At 42.1% G+C, this 15,794-nt stretch overlaps 1 protein-coding gene across 12 annotated transcripts in view; it reads right to left on the minus strand.

The window, feature by feature from the left end:
- Positions 1–15,794, minus strand: part of L3MBTL3 (L3MBTL histone methyl-lysine binding protein 3) — a 158,818-nt gene that overhangs the window by 50,603 nt on the left and 92,421 nt on the right. For all 12 annotated transcript variants that reach the window (XM_008263493.5, XM_089332694.1, XM_089332693.1 and 9 more), the window contains one exon: positions 9,790–9,939. In XM_008263493.5, the coding sequence (XP_008261715.1) occupies positions 9,790–9,939 (150 nt within the window). The remainder of the gene's footprint in view (positions 1–9,789; positions 9,940–15,794) is intronic.

Raw genomic sequence — 15,794 nt, forward strand, 5'->3', positions numbered from 1 at the left:
AAGAAGAGCACTTTAACAGCTTCTAAATGGCCTCATACAAGTGCAGGGTCAGTGCTGGACAGCTTCCGGGCCAGGAAGTCCCCACCTTCAGCGGGATTCAGAAAAGATGGCCAGTAAAATCAGCAGCATTCAAACTTTCACATCTATGGTTAACATGAGAATAAAGGGTTTTTAAAATTAAATTCTTTTTGAGATGATACACTAGCAACAGTATTATTTAATCATGTTTTCATCAATATGGCCCAGGAGAGGTAAACATGACTTACTATTCATCTAATGACTACAAAGAAGACATTTTGATTAATCAACCTATTAAGTTACAATTTAGCACAAGGAACATATGTTAACAAAGGGATGTGAAGAAATACATTGGGTATTATCAAGATACCAGGAAAAAATCCTCCAGAAAACACATTCAGCAATTAATTAGTTAATTCTCTCATGAAATGAAAAGGCCCCATCAATAAGGTGACTGTGGGGAAATAAAAGAGGATGAATCAGAACAAGAGTGAGACCGTTATTTTTGGTGGTTGATGTTGTCGTAGAAAAAAGAACAGATGTCACTGCTTTTCTACTTGACATAAAAGAGTCTCTTGAGTCAACAATTAATGTTATTCAAGGAGATATTCAAGATCCTGCTATGATGCTGTTACAACAACCTCACAAGTGAGTAACAATAACACAGTCATCTACCTTACACTCTGAACAGATGCCTTGGTGTCACAGCAGTTGGTATCAGAACTGTGAGTGTTTTAACTAAACTGAGTTCTCTTCTGAACACACAAAGAACTACAGAAATTTGACTCAGATTTCTAGGGCCTGGAATATTTATTAATTTTTTAAACAGTTTCATCAACTTTTTTTTTAACTGCGTGTGTTCTTCAACATTTTTTTAACTTTGTGTGTTTTTTTTTTATAAGCTTCATTTATTAATATGAAAGTCAGAGTTAGAGTGAGAAGGAGAGACAGTAAGAGAAACAGAGAGAGAGAGAGAAAGAGAGAGAAAGAGAGAGAGAGATTCCATCCTCTGATTTACTCCCCAGATGGCCTCAATGGCCAGGGTAGGGCCAGGCCCAAGTCAGGAGACAGGAGTTTCATCAGGGACTCCTGTGTAGATGGCAGGGACCCAAGGACTTGGGCCATGTTCTGCTGCTTTCTCAGGCCATTAGCAGGGAGCTGGATCAGAAGTGGAGCCACCACGACATGAACCGTTACCTATACGGGATGCTGGGCATTCCAGGCTGTGGTTTTGCTTTATGCACCAGCCCCAGGCCTGGAATATGTAAAAACTCTCACATCTCCTAATTCATCCCAGGCTGCCCATCACAGAAAAGGGGGAATAGGCATTGTAAGAGCCTGGGAACCAGATCCCAGTCACTGACATGACCCTGAGCTTCAATGTCAAGCCCTCACGCCCCAAATCCTGACGTGGCAAGTCCACGCTCGTTAGGATTACTTAATGAACTTCTAGAATCTTTCAGAACTTTTGGGCCTCAATTAATTTTATTCTGCTAGATGTGACATGACAGGAGTAAACAGTAAAACAGACATGTGGATGCTTATTGCTTCATAGTTCATCTTAACTAGTTTTCCCATCTGCTTTTGTAGGGTTCAGATCGGCTTCTCTAGAGCGACTGGCAAAATTGGATGAGTGTGAAGAACAGAAGTCACATTCATGGCAGTAATTCCTGCAAGTGCTCTATTTAATTCTCAGAGTGGAAACACTGGCCCTACCACTTGAGAAGCCATTTTAACGGCCTATCATAGACTGAATAGACTAGTTAAGAAGTGGGCCTTTGCCTTATTAAGTAATAAGAGCAATTAGCAGGCATTTTAAAGATGTTTTATTATGTCTCTGAGGTTACGTCTAAGGAGGCTTCAACAACAAGGGAGCTTAATACCTTAAGTGAATTTTAACAGACACTCTAATTTAGAACACAATTTACAAGCAGTTGTGGGACAGACTTCACGAGAATACGTGTGATGGATGCCTGATGTTTCCTGTTTGGTAACACATCGTGAAGGGGTTTACATCCAGTAGTAACTCCCAGAGCCAGCCTTAGAGATCACTTGCACCTGTCACCAGGGAGTGCTTGTTAAAAATGAGGATTCCTGGGAGGCACCTTCCATTTACGGGAGTTGTGTCTTGAAACACACATTTTAAGCAAGCATCCCAGATGAGTCTAAGGCAAATTCAACACTGAGACCTACAGTTTTATTAAAACATGAAGAAAAACACCTGCGTTATTTTACTCAGCTATAGATGCAATGAAATGTTAAGTCGCCAGTCCCTAAGGAAAGCTACCACCTTGCTACCAGGAACACTGCTAGGGCATAGATGGTCAGCTGCTGTACAGAGGCCAGTATCTTCTCAAGGAAGCACTGGACACAGCACAGACACTCCTGAACCTTCTCATGAACAGATTAACTAGGAAAAGACTGTGAATTCACAATTCTCTCCAGTTAGGCACTTTGATCTGCGCACACCCATTTAAAGCATCTGCAGGAAAATGTGTCCAAGCATTCAGTACACCTCAGGGGCACTCAAGGTGGGAGTCATCTCCATGTGGGCAGTTTCCCAGCAAGTAAGCCCTGAATCCTAGGACACCAGTGCTCCTGGCAGCCCTCTGAGCTCCACTCTGGTCACTGGGGGCAGTCCCGACCATTTCTTGGTTTGCCATAGAAGTTTTGTCATTTCTGTGGCATAGTTATCCATGCGAGCTAGGAAGTTAACAACAACAGTTTGGGAAGCATTGTCCTAATTCATAAGTGTGCAGGCATGTATTCGCAGTTTATCTTACCACTTAATAATCACTTCTTAGAGATTTAGTATGGAGAGTGTATACAGTAAAGAAAAATGTAGGAGTTTGGATTGCTGCTGTGGTGTCCTGGGTTAAGCCACGTTGCAATACTGGTATCTCATCTGGGCTCCGGTTTGAATCCTGGCTGCTCTGCTTCCAATCTACCTCCCTGTGAATGCACCCCTCACCCATGTGGGAGACCTGGAAAAAGCTCCTGGCTCCTGGATTCGGCCCAGCCCAACTCTGGTAGCTGTGGCCATTTGGGGAGTGAACCCTCAGTTGGAAGATCTCTTTCTCTCTGTAACTCGTTCAAATAAATAAATAAAATCTTAAAAAAAAAAAAAAGCAGCAGTTGAAACTGAACAACAAGAAGGTTATACAGCTACTACCTCTGAGGCTCTACAAGGGGTAGGTTTGCTTTGAAGACTAGTGCAGGTCACAATTGCATCTCAGGACCTGCAGAGAGCATGCTCAGTGTTGAGGGTCATTCGGAGAATGCAATGTGGCCTCTGCCAATAGTGGGCTTATCATCAGGGGAAGCACAGACTCTGAGCGAGTACTTACACCAAACTCCTCCAGCACTGGGATGCAGGATGCGAAAGCACAGAATGGTTGGTTTGGTCTACAGTCTGAGGGATCATGTACAGCACCACAGAAGAGGAACAGTGCATCTGCAGCTTCAAAGATGAGCAATGGGTATGGAGGTGCTACAGACTGGGGTTCTAGGCAGCAGGAAGCAGAGGTTTGAGGACCACCGTGCCTGGAGCACTTGGGTGAAAGAAGAGCCTGGCAGAGAGAAAGCTTGAGAGGCAGTCATGGGCCAGACAACATGGGATTTTGTAGGCCACATTAAGAATGAGGATCTGAATTCTAAGAGCAATGGGAAGTCACTGAATGTTTTAAGCAGGAGGATATACTCTGAAATCAAGTGAATTTTTAAAATGCAAACTTCAGGGTTCTAGCATGGAAGATGAGGATGAGCTAGGACAGGTCTTCAAACCTGCATTTTAAAAAGATCCCAGAGGGGCCAGCATTATGACATAGTGGGTAAAGCCGCTGCCTTTGACGTCTGCATCCCAAATGGGCACCCGTTTGTGTCCCAGATGCTCTGCTTCTGATCCGTCTCCCCACTAATGTGCTTGGGAGGCAGCAGAGGCATGGCCCAAGTGCATGGGCTCCTGCACCCACTGGGGACCTGGAAGAAGCTTCTGGCTCCTAGCTGCAGGTTGGCATAGCTGCTGTTGCAGCCATTTGGGGAGTGAACCAGCAGATGGAAGACAACTCCTTGTCTCTCCTCTGTAATTCTTTTAAATAAATAATAAATCTTTAAAAAAAGTTTTTAAAAAAATAGAGATCCTAGATGATCTGATGTGAAGCAAAGTGTAGAGATCACTGCTCAGATCTGTGCATTTGGTGTCCAGGGGCCTGGCCTGAGCTAGTGACCCCTCACATATGTGTAATGTTATGGTATGAAAAGGATACATACATTTCTCACTCCATTAATCTGTTCTGGTCCTATTTCATCAGCTCTTGGACCAAGAGCAATGCCAGCATATCATTTTTGGAGCTGTCTGGCATCTGGAAGAGGTGAATGGGTAATGGGATGGTGCAGTACCCACTACCAGTGTCCGCCATCCACACCGCATCCCCTTGCTACCCACTACCTCTTCGGCACACACAGGCTGATGCCTACCTGTCTCACCAGCACTATTTTCTACAGCATTGCCCTGGACTCCAGTTATTCTGCCTGCTGTATAGCAGGGTGGATGTGCTGGGGAACTGATATATAAAGCCTCAGTCTGTGATTGAAAGGAACTAGGACCTAAATACCTCAGCTCCAGGGCAAGCATTTGGCCTAATGGTTAAGATATCAGAGTGCCCAGGTTTGAGTTCTGGCTCTACTCCCAATCCCAGCTTCCTATTAATGTGTGTACTTGACTTTGGCGTGGTCTGGCTCCGACTGTTACAGGCATTAGTGGAGTGGATGAGATTTCTATCTGTCTCTCTGCCTCTCAAATAAAAGTTTGGCTGTCTCATGCCTTCGCTGGTCCAATTCTGAGATGTTTTCAGAGTGTCCCAGCAGGTTTGTGCCATCCACGGTGACAACGAGTTTTGCCCATTCAGCCTTTTCTGGCTGCTTTTCCCTTCCTGTCTCACTTCTTCACTCCTACACTGATGCTTCTTCATCTTTTAAGTAAACCACCTGCAGTCAAATCCTGGTCTTAGGGTTTACCTCTAGGATACAAACTGGCTCTTGCTATGCCAAAGCGCATTACAAATAATAATAATGGTAAAGTCTAGTAACCACATTTTAGTAAATTATTAAGAATACTGCAAAGAAAATTTATTGAAACTGAGTGGGAAATTATACCCAGTTTAGAAAAGATTGCAAAAAAGGAAGAGAGGCCTGCATTATGGTATAGTGGGTTAAGCTGCTGCCTGTGACATCATCAGCATCCTGTATGGGTACTGGTTCATGTCTGAGCTGCTCCACTTCTGATCCAGCTCCCTGCTAACATGCATGGGAAAGCAGCAAAACATGGCACAAGTGTTTTGACCCCTGCATCCCTGTGGGAGATGTGGACAGAGTTCCAGGCTCCTGGCTTTGGCCTAGCCCAGCCCCAGCCATTGCGGCCATTTAGGGAGTGAACCAGCAGATGGAAGATGTTTCTGTATCTTCCCCTACCCTTCCCTCTTTGTAACTCTGCCTTTCAAGTAAAAACAAAATAAAATCTTAAAAAGAGAGAGAATGTAGAGAATGTAATCTGATGAGAATCCTCTTGTTTGAACAACTCATTCATAATTTAGCCTAGGCCTACCATTCTTCTTGCAAGGAATAAAAAAATACTATAAAACAAGTATGCAATTTATTCTTCAGTCACTAACATTAATAAAGACTAACATTTATTGAGGGCTTATTAGTCACTATTCTAAGAGTTTTAATTTGCATGTTCATCTCATACAATCCTCATTAACTATGAGATTCAGAACAAATAGCTATCAAGTAGCTCATCAAAGGTCATACACTTGCAAGTAGGGAAGCCAAGATTTAAATCCAAGCAGTGCCTATGCTCTTAATTACTTTGAAATGCTGCTCCTTAGGTCTATATGGGAGAAATAAAGAGCTATGTGGCTATGCTTACAGAATGATGGCATAGGGCAAAGCGTTAAACATGGATGGGTGATGGGGGGAAAGTCTAAGCAAGTTTAGTTACATCAACTTTCTACACCAAAAGTCTTACTGTCTCTCACTAGTTTGTGACTCTTAAAGCTGAATCAGTATCAGGGTTTGTCAAGGGCCTGCTGTGATTAGAGGCTTGGGTCCCAGAAAGACTCCACTGGGAGGTGGAGGAACCTTTAAGAATTAGAGCCTAGTGGGAAGTCCTTCAGTTCCCGAGGGTGGACCCTTGCTAAGTCATTCCCATGGGACTTTTTGAGTTCTCTGGAGAGAGTTTTCAAGACAGAAGTAAGCCAGGCTGCACCCAGCTCCCCCTGCTCCTGTTTGAGATGCATCATTGGCTCCCAGCTTTGCAGCTGCCAATGCCATCCACACACTGCAGCAATGCAGCCATGGCCTGGCCCTCATTGCAGAGCCTGTGTCTTGCGTTTGGTTTTTCAGTCCCAGATCTGTGAGCTAAATAAACCTCTTCTCTTACAAGCTAGTTGCCTTAGGTATTTCCTAACAGTAACACAAAGCAACCAACAGAACCAGGAAAGCAGAAACAGAAAAACACTTGCACTGAGTCAGGAAAATAACATTTGGGGAAAATAATCTGGAAGAGACAACCAACCTCATCTAAGATCCAGGATAGCTCTTAGAAAATGCTTAATTTTAAAAATATATCAGTAATGGGGCTGGCACTGTGGCTTAGAGGGTAAGCCGCCGCCTGTAGTGCAGGCATCCCATATGGACGTTGGTTAGAGACCTGGCTGCTCCACTTACAATCCAGCTCTCTGCTATGGCCTGGGAAAGCAGCAGAAGATGGCCCAAGTCCTTGGGCCCCTGCACCCATGTGGGAGACCTGGAAGAAACTCCTGGCTCCTGGCTTTGGAACAGTGCAGCTTCGGCCACTGTGGCCAACTAGGGAGTAAGCCAGCAGATGGAAGACCCCTCTCCCTCTCCCTCTCCCTCTCCCTCTCCCTCTCCCTCTCTCTCTCTCTCTGCTTCTCATCTCTCTCTGTGTAACTCTTTCAAATAAATGAATAAATCTTTAAAAAAATCAGTAATAATTTTTTAATTTTACTCTGCCAGGAATCAGATGTCTTAATGAAAATAAGATTATTTATTATCTGATAATCATTTTTATTCTTTTATCTCTTGATTTATTCAAGGTGGAACTGACTTATTGTTTTATGATTAGATGGAAAGAAAGAAAATGTAAAATCCATATAAATAGTTGGAGACTCTAAGTTGTGGCTATTTTACATTTCTGACAAATTAAAACTATGTTTCTGGCCAAGGTTGACAGAGAAAGATCAGGTCTACTTTTCACTATTGCAAGGTGAGTCCTGGTTCTGCTGCCTAGCTGACCTTGGTCAGAGGCAAGTCACTGTTGCTCTGCCAGCACCCCCTGATAAGTTAAGCATGGACACCTCTGACCACATCCATGATAATCAAATGAAATGCTTTGAAATTATGAACGCATACACACACAATTCAAAACACACTACTACTGGTTATACAACATATTCAGCACTTTCATGGAAAGAAGGAAACTCACTGGGAAACAAGTGGGAGACTGTTTCTTTACTTCCTAAAGACATGGTTTCTAAACTTGGGTTACATTCAGAAATTACAGTTTCTAAGAGATCAATAAGAGATAGAAAGGTCTTTTCATCTTCTGGGAATAAAGTGAGAGTGAGCTTTTAGGATGTGGAGGAGATGGCTGGGAGGAGAGTTCTAAGGCCAGTCGTGTTCCATACCTCAGCGGTAACCAAATGAATACTGGGATGGTTCAGCTGCTGCTGTTAAGTGCCTGACCAGCAGCCAGAGGGGACGTGGCAACAGTAGAGGCTCCATAAACATAATGACGCATCATGTGGCCTGCATAGCGTCATATGGAGTAGGCACATACTCCTCATTTTAATTTAGACTCTGGAGCTGCCAATCCCAATTGATAGACAATTCAGGGTTTCAATGAGTAAAGGCTCTGGTTGAAACCCTATAGTAAGATGGGTATTTTGAACCCACACATTTAACTAAAGGCCCACAAAAAGGCAGAAAAAAAGGGTAAAAGTAATAGCAGGTCAGAATTCATTTACTTAAAAGTAATATAAACTAAATATATGTAATTTAAAAAATATTTAGATAGGAAATATGTACAACCAGTTACTATAGAAAACTTAAAATGACTGAGATTGCCTTCTTAATCACAGATAATGACACAAAAAAAAACCATGATCACACTCGAACAGGAGAAAGAACCCTGGAGTGGCTGGTCCCATCACCAAAAATATTCTTTTCTGAGGATTTACAAGCAAAAGGAACCCAAGAGAGCATTCAAACCAGTACCTCATTCTGCTGTGAGAACACTCTGGTCCCAGGTATCTGACCTACTTATTGAAAATCTGGTAAGAGGCAACGTCCAGCCCTCTGAGTACTCCACTGATGTTTTGAGTGGCATCCTAGCGATTCAAATTCTAAACTGTAGGTATTTTTAACTCCAAATGTGTAACTTTAACTATCTGAACTGAAAACTTCCATTTGAAAATTAAATTTCTTCAGGCCAGCACTGTGTGCTGTGGCGTAGTAGGCTAAGCCTCTGCCTGCGGTGCTGCACCCCATGTGGGTGCTGGTTTGTATCCTGGCTGCTCTTATGATCCAGCTCTCTGCTGTGGCCTGGGAAAGCAGCAGAAGATGGCCTAAGTGCTTATGCCCCTGTACCCACATGGGAGACCAGGAAGAAGCTTCTGGCTCCTGGCTTCAGATGGGCCTAGTTCTAACTGTCGCAGCCATTTGGGAGTGGATTCGCAATTACAATAACTTTCTCTCTGTCTCTCCCTCTCTGTCTGTAACTCTATCTCTCAAATAAATAAATACAATCTTTAAGAAAAAAAGTTAAATTTCTTCAAGTGACCCTCATTTTAAGGTGCTGAGATTTGGTAAATGAGTTTATTATAAAATTCATAAGTTTAAGGATAAGAAAAATCACCACTGTTAATAACTGAAGAAGTTGTGGTTCTCCCCATAATTCATAGGGTACCTTTCTGTAAGGATAATAATACTTTAAATGCTATCATTCCAATAATACGGCTGTAACTTTAGAATCACATTTACTAATTCAAATGTCTACCTGATACATCAAGAATAATGGAAGTTATAAACGACTAAAACAAACAACAAAAATTATGCTATGTTAGGTTTCAAAATCCTTCCTAGAAGAAACCCCCAGAACCCAAGCATCGAGGAGCATGTGTCTATGGATCTTCTCTTCCTTGCAACCACATCACAAGTTTGATCCTTTATTTATGACTGCAGTTAAACATTCCAACACAGCTCTAAGTGAATTCAAACTAAATGACTGAGCTTATAACACAGTTAACATATTAATAATTAAACAAAGCAATGCATACACAAGTAGTTGGCCAAAAAGAAGCACTTAAAGGAAATCATGTCCACTCTTCACAAGGGCAGTCTGTTGTCATCTTACTTATAAAGATTGGCTCCATATACGTATTGATCTACTCACAGAGAAATAGGAACCTGCATGCAATAAAATGAATGGAATTTTCAAACCTCCAACATCAAGCAAGTTCAAAGAAAAGATAAACAAGTACGGAAACCCTGCCTAATTTGGACATGCTGTTTCGAACGTGATTCCTTAAAAAAAAAGTTAAAGTTCTGAGCTCTATCATTATTCACATTAAATCAGGTACATTTTCAACAATCCACAAGCAAACACTGCTACAAAACATGAAACATGTAAGACAGAAAGCCTCCTTCAATTAGAGCGGTGGTAAACCACACTAATATTAACACCTGAATTACCTGATTTCAGGAGATGAAGAGCTTTCATTTGCATCTGTCCTTTTATTTCTTGGAAATGACGGGCTAGCCGGAGGCATCTCCCCACTTAAGCGGTCTGGGAAAATACGGTCTTTATTCAAATTGATTTCCGAATAGGGACAGTTGGCAGCACTAACAGATCAAAAGAAAAAGAAAATTTCCATTAGACCATACTTCTGTCAGTTCAGTGACAGGCTACAGAATATGATAAACAAGTATATATGTGCATATGTATAATTAACCATATAACATGAAATACTCTATCCTTCAAACAGAAGTTAAATGTACTCTAATAGAAAAATATGCCTTTGCATTAGATTTTAAGAAGCAATCCAGGGCAATCTTTGGAACCAAGCAATGGGCACTGAAGAATTCAGGTCTGCACATGTATCTGGAATCACCCCCAGAAAGAAACACCTCAACCTTCATAGAAGGGTTGGTGATAGAATTGGGAGAGAGAGAAATTAACCAACAGAGTGCATCTGCTTCCTGCAGGCTCAGGGCAATCATGGGTACTGCATTTCCTTTGTACAGTTACTGTCCTCCAAAGGAAGGTCCTGACTCCAGGTCCAGACTCACACCTGATGTTCTGGAAAATATTCACATCAATCTGCAGCTAAGCAGATCCCTAAACATAAAAAGGACCAGCGGCCAAGCAGGATAAGGACCCATCTAGCTCACTTCTCTTCCATCTGACCCTCCGGGATGGATCCCCAGGTCTTATCTGGTGACCAACCTGTTAAGTAGGTAAAGGAAATCACGGTTACTAATTGTTAATTTAGCATCAGTTAGGATGTTGCTGCGCCTGGGCCTCTGCATTCCTGACTCCAGAATACCTGGGTGATCCCTGGATCTCAGGGTCCCCAGACACAGCAACTTCTCCAGTGGTCTACCTTGCTCCTCTTTTTTAGGAAATCTTAAATCTGGAAATGATCTGGACCTTGGATAAATTACATTTATGTCTTAGGTGTTTTCTTCAGTTTCAGGTGTGGGTAACATCTGACCCATGGGCCATATAAGGCTTGTGAAATTTGGTCTGGTCCTGCGAAGGTAATTGTGGGGGGACTCTAAATTCAATAAATCTATAGCAGGCTAATTTTTGAGTGGATAATTTTTTATAGTCTGTGAATGATGCTATAAATAGCCAAAAAGCCCTGGCAGAAAAAAATGTTCCTTTTCTTTGGTTTAGATGATAGCAAGAATGTTAATAATCACTGAGAGAAAATTTTAAAACAATGCATACCTATACTCTGTCAAGAGAATATGAGACACCCTCCTGGGAGAAGGAAGGAAAACTTTGAAATTATTCCCAGGTGATTCTGATAATTCCATATAAAATTATCACAGAGAGCTATAAGCAAAAATTCAACCTTTATTTCCCATGCTACTGTATACTGGTATCTGAGCAGAAGAAAGTAATTAACATCTGATCACGTGTTGACATAAATTTCCATAATGCTACAAAATGTTAGTCCAGGAATGACAAAAGCAAAAACAGAAACCAGTAATACTTATCCAGTACTCTCTTTTTTTAATTAATTTACTTATTTAAAAGGCAGAGATACAGAGACAGAAGGAGAAAGAGAGATCTTCTGTTTGCTGGTTCACTCCCCAAATGGCTGCAATAGCTGGGACTGGGCCAGGCTGAAGCCAGGAGCTTCTTCTGGGTCTCCTACATGGATACAGGGACTCAAGCATTTGGGCCATCTTCCACTGCTTTCTAAAGCACATCAGCAGGGAGTCGGATTGGAAGTGGAGCAGCCAGGATTCAGATCAAGGCTCATATGGGGTGCTGACACTTCAGGCAGAGATTTAACCTTCTATGCCACAGCGCCAACCCCTATAGTACTTAATATGTCTCAAGTACTGTGTTAAGTGCTTTACATGTAATATTTTACTTAACTTTCCCATGAGGAAGGTGTTACACATGATAAGGCTTAAAACTTAAATTACTTCATTCATCATTTTATTCATTTGTCCAGCAAATATTTATTGGGCATTATTATGGTATTTCTGGGCATTTAAAACACAATGCAAAACAGAAGGAAATGATCTCTGGTATCCTGGAGCTCATATTTTAGCATGTGATGGGGAATACAAAAATCACACAAATAAATAAATTAGAAGACTTCAGATGCTGTAACTCCCAGGTAGGAAACGAAGTAGCATGAAAGGAAAAGCCACAAGGATTTACAATGGGTGGTGAGGAAAGGTTTCCCTGGAAACAAGAATTTGACCAGGGACCTTAAGATCAGGAAGAAGAAATTCAGTCATCACTTAGGGGAACAGGATCTCAGACCAAGGGAGGAGTAGCCCACAACATAGAACAGCCCACAAACGACTGGCAAGTTTGAGACCAGCTTGGCTAAAGTGTGATGAGCAAGAGGAATGGATGCAGCAGGAGAAGAAGGAAGGGGAAATACCACACAGGGCCTGGTAGCCACAGCCAGCAGTTTTGTATTCTGGTTTAGGTTCAATTCAAAGCCACTGAAGGATCTTCATCAAATTTAAAAAGATCACTCAGTACGCTAAGAAGATTTCAAGGGATCCAACTCAGAGAAAGAAAAGTTATTTAAGAATAAGGATATGATGGTGATTTGGATGTGGGTGGCTGAAATGAAGGAAAAGCTTAAAAGACAGTCATGGTAAGTTTTGTGATGTGAAGAGGAGCTACAGATGGACAGGAGATGGAGTAGAACATCAAAGAAGGGCAAGAACGGCCTTGAGGTTTCTGGCTTGAAGGATTGGTGGAAGAGCAATGCCATCTTTATTCTGAGATGAGAATGACTAAGTGAAAAGCAGATTTGGGAATGGTATTGGGAATTGTGGAACTTTGATTAGGCATCCAAGCAGAGATGTTGCTTCCCCAAGTTCACATAGCAGGTAAATGGGCACACTACTGCATCTTAGAATGGGCATACTACTTTATTTCATTTTATTCATTTGGTAACAATGTGAAGGAAAATCCATCTCCAACCACAGGGCCTCCAAATGCTTCGTGAACCTTTCACAGGACACTTGGACTAACCAGAACTGATGGGACATGTGACCCTAACTGGGGCAGAAGAAACCTTATGGAAAAGATACCTGCTAGCCCACAGGAAGGCTGGGAAATCTGGTGAGGGCAGAAAGTAGGGTACAACTGGCACATTCCTGTGGACACAGTCCGCTTGGGTGGACGGCTGCTGGGGATGCTGGCCTCATGCCTCAGTTTTCCAGACCTTGATCTGCACTTGCAAGGAGCTGTGAACAGCAAGCCTGCCCTGCCTGTGGGTCTCTGGACAGAAAGCCCAGATGGTAGTAACCAGTCAGGTACACTTGAGTTTTCTACCCACACAGTAACCACCAAAGGCCTCAGAAAGAGAAGAGGCCCCGTTCCCTGCAGGTCCCCCAGGGAGAAGGTACCTGCTTAACCCTGATCCTGATTTCAAGCAGAATACACATGTATGCTGAACACTTCTACTCAGACATCCCGCTCACTTCATGATGACCTTGTTTAAAACCAAATTTTTCAACTCCGATCTCCCCTCCATCACCCCCACAAACATAAAAAGCACAACTCAGGCCTCCTACTACTTTTGATTCTGTTTCTCACAAAGGAAATACATTAATTCAGCCTCAGATCTTAGTCATTTTAACTTAATTCTATTCTTTGTTCTTCATATTGAATTTTCGGCTGCAAATTTATCTACCCATATTTTGTGAGAGTAGACAAAAACTTTCCAAAGACAATGTTTTGGTTTCTTTGGGTAAACAGTATGCTGCTCTTCCTAGAATATCACTCATCATTAAATTGTTGAATGACTGTATGAACATAAAACTTATCATTAAATTACTTCATGACCGTATGTACATTGACTTTGGAATTTTATTGAATACAAAGTAAAGGAAATGAGAGATCCAGTATATAACTCCATCTACCTCCAACATTGTAAAACCTTGCAGGATTTTTAGCCACATGGACTGGGCCCCCAGCTGAACACCACAGTTACAAGTAAAGTGTGGACAACTGGCCTTCTAAGCTCTACAAGGCAGCACACTCACCTAATTGTTGAATCAATGAAGGAACGATGTCCCTCTAGATCGCCATATGTAGACATGGATAGCTCAGAGAGGGGCAAGACTAGTGGCCAGAATGAAATTCACCATCTAAGCATCTCCTTTGGGGGTGGGGTGTGGTTGGGGGAACAGATTGCCAGGGCCAGAGAGAAATTTTAGATTCTCAATCTAAAGTAGGGAAAGACAATCACAGCCCTCAAAACAATGATTTATTAATGAGTAAGGAAAGATTGTCTCAAGGGAACCTCGCAATGATCAGCTACAGATTTTACTAATAATGCCCAGTCTTCTTCCAAACCCTGGGAAAAGTCAAGAGGCTGGTGTGTTGGGGGGTGGTGGTAGTGGAGGGCAAGAAAACCAGCTGGCTCCTAAAGTGGAAGTGGAAGGGATGAAAATAGGAGGATGTCATAAAATGCACAAGTGTGCTCAAGTCACAGGGCAGGAGAGGGATGGGGTGTCCCAAGTGGAAATCAGGAGACGTGGTTCTAAACACACTCTGCCTTGTCCCCTACACAACAATGAGCAAGCACGACCTCCAAGACAGCTTCTTCATGCGCGAAATAAGGACGACGACAAAAACAACCAGGGGTTGAGTGCACTACCCAAGCTCTTTCCTCATGTGGCCTCATTATGATTTTCACAATTCTGGGAAATAGTTCCGATTACCGTGCTCATTCTACAGATATAGAAACTGAGGTTTAAAAAATGGGAACTTGCTCTGTGTCACAGACTTAGTTCTGGGATCATATGAATCCTGGCTGTCTAAATGCCACACTACAGGGATAAATAGTAGCTTTCTTGTATTGAAAAATTTCCTTATTCCTAATCTATGATACAAAATCAATCTGAGAGTTCCAAGCTGCAAAATGTAGCTACCTGCCTGCCAAGCTGCATGAAGCTCATAGGTATTGTGCACTTGCTATGTGCCAGGCACAGTTGCCAATGCTTTACATGAATTAACACCCTTATTCACCATACCATTCCTATTAAGCAGATGCTACTGTCATTCACTTTACAAAGGACAACACAGGCTCTGAGAGATAATGTACTGGCTCATGGTCATTGAGCTTTATAAAATAATTCTTACCCGAGGCCTTTAAAGGCAAGCCAACCTTCAGATGTGGGCTATGTATTTCCCTGTCTCATCAGCCCCACTAACCACCCCTTAGGAAAAGCACTAACTGGCAGGTCACCAGTAATCATGTTTTCAGGGAGTTGAGATCACTCTTGTGTCTGTCACTTAAACGAGCACAAGAGTTACGTGATTTGTATCCTACTAGAAATGTTGTAGATTCTGTGCAGCATTTCTTTTGTTGAGTACAAATACAAAATTACTAGCTCCTAAAAATGCATATGATCTTTAAAAACTCACCAGTGCTGACTAAATGTTGACGGAAAGAAGGAGTTCCCATTAGGTTCCTGAATTTCTGATTTCTCATACACTCAAAAGTTTCTAATGGCAAAACCTTGGTAAGGTTGGGGTGTAGCACAGAATGTGTGTATTCTGCATCAGGTGTATGAGCACACAGATATACACACAGAAGCCTTTACTAATATGCAACTTCGCATAAAGCAAGGGTATAGGTTCACACAGGAATATATTGTTCTTTACTGTAAGGATAGTAGTAGGTTGCATTCTGCTCTTTAACAAATTATCCCTATCAGTTATGGAAACAAAACCCCACCCCATCTGCTCCTCTAAGGAAGCTGTTTTCCCTAGAAAACAATGCTCCAATTATTAGGTAAGATTGCGGGACTGCCTTATTCACTGCTTTCCACTCCTACCTTTATAACCCTTTTAATTATATACACATTTTTTTAAAACAATTCAGCAAAATCCCCAGCTTTATAAGTGCTCACACAATTAATCTTACACTGTCATGACAAACAAACAAACAAAAAAACCATATGGGGCCGGCGCCGCGGCT

The sequence above is a fragment of the Oryctolagus cuniculus genome, chromosome 5 (genome assembly GCF_051225735.1).
Source record: "Oryctolagus cuniculus isolate XC-2025 breed Fujian yellow rabbit chromosome 5, ASM5122573v1, whole genome shotgun sequence".
Classification (NCBI taxonomy): domain Eukaryota; kingdom Metazoa; phylum Chordata; class Mammalia; order Lagomorpha; family Leporidae; genus Oryctolagus; species Oryctolagus cuniculus.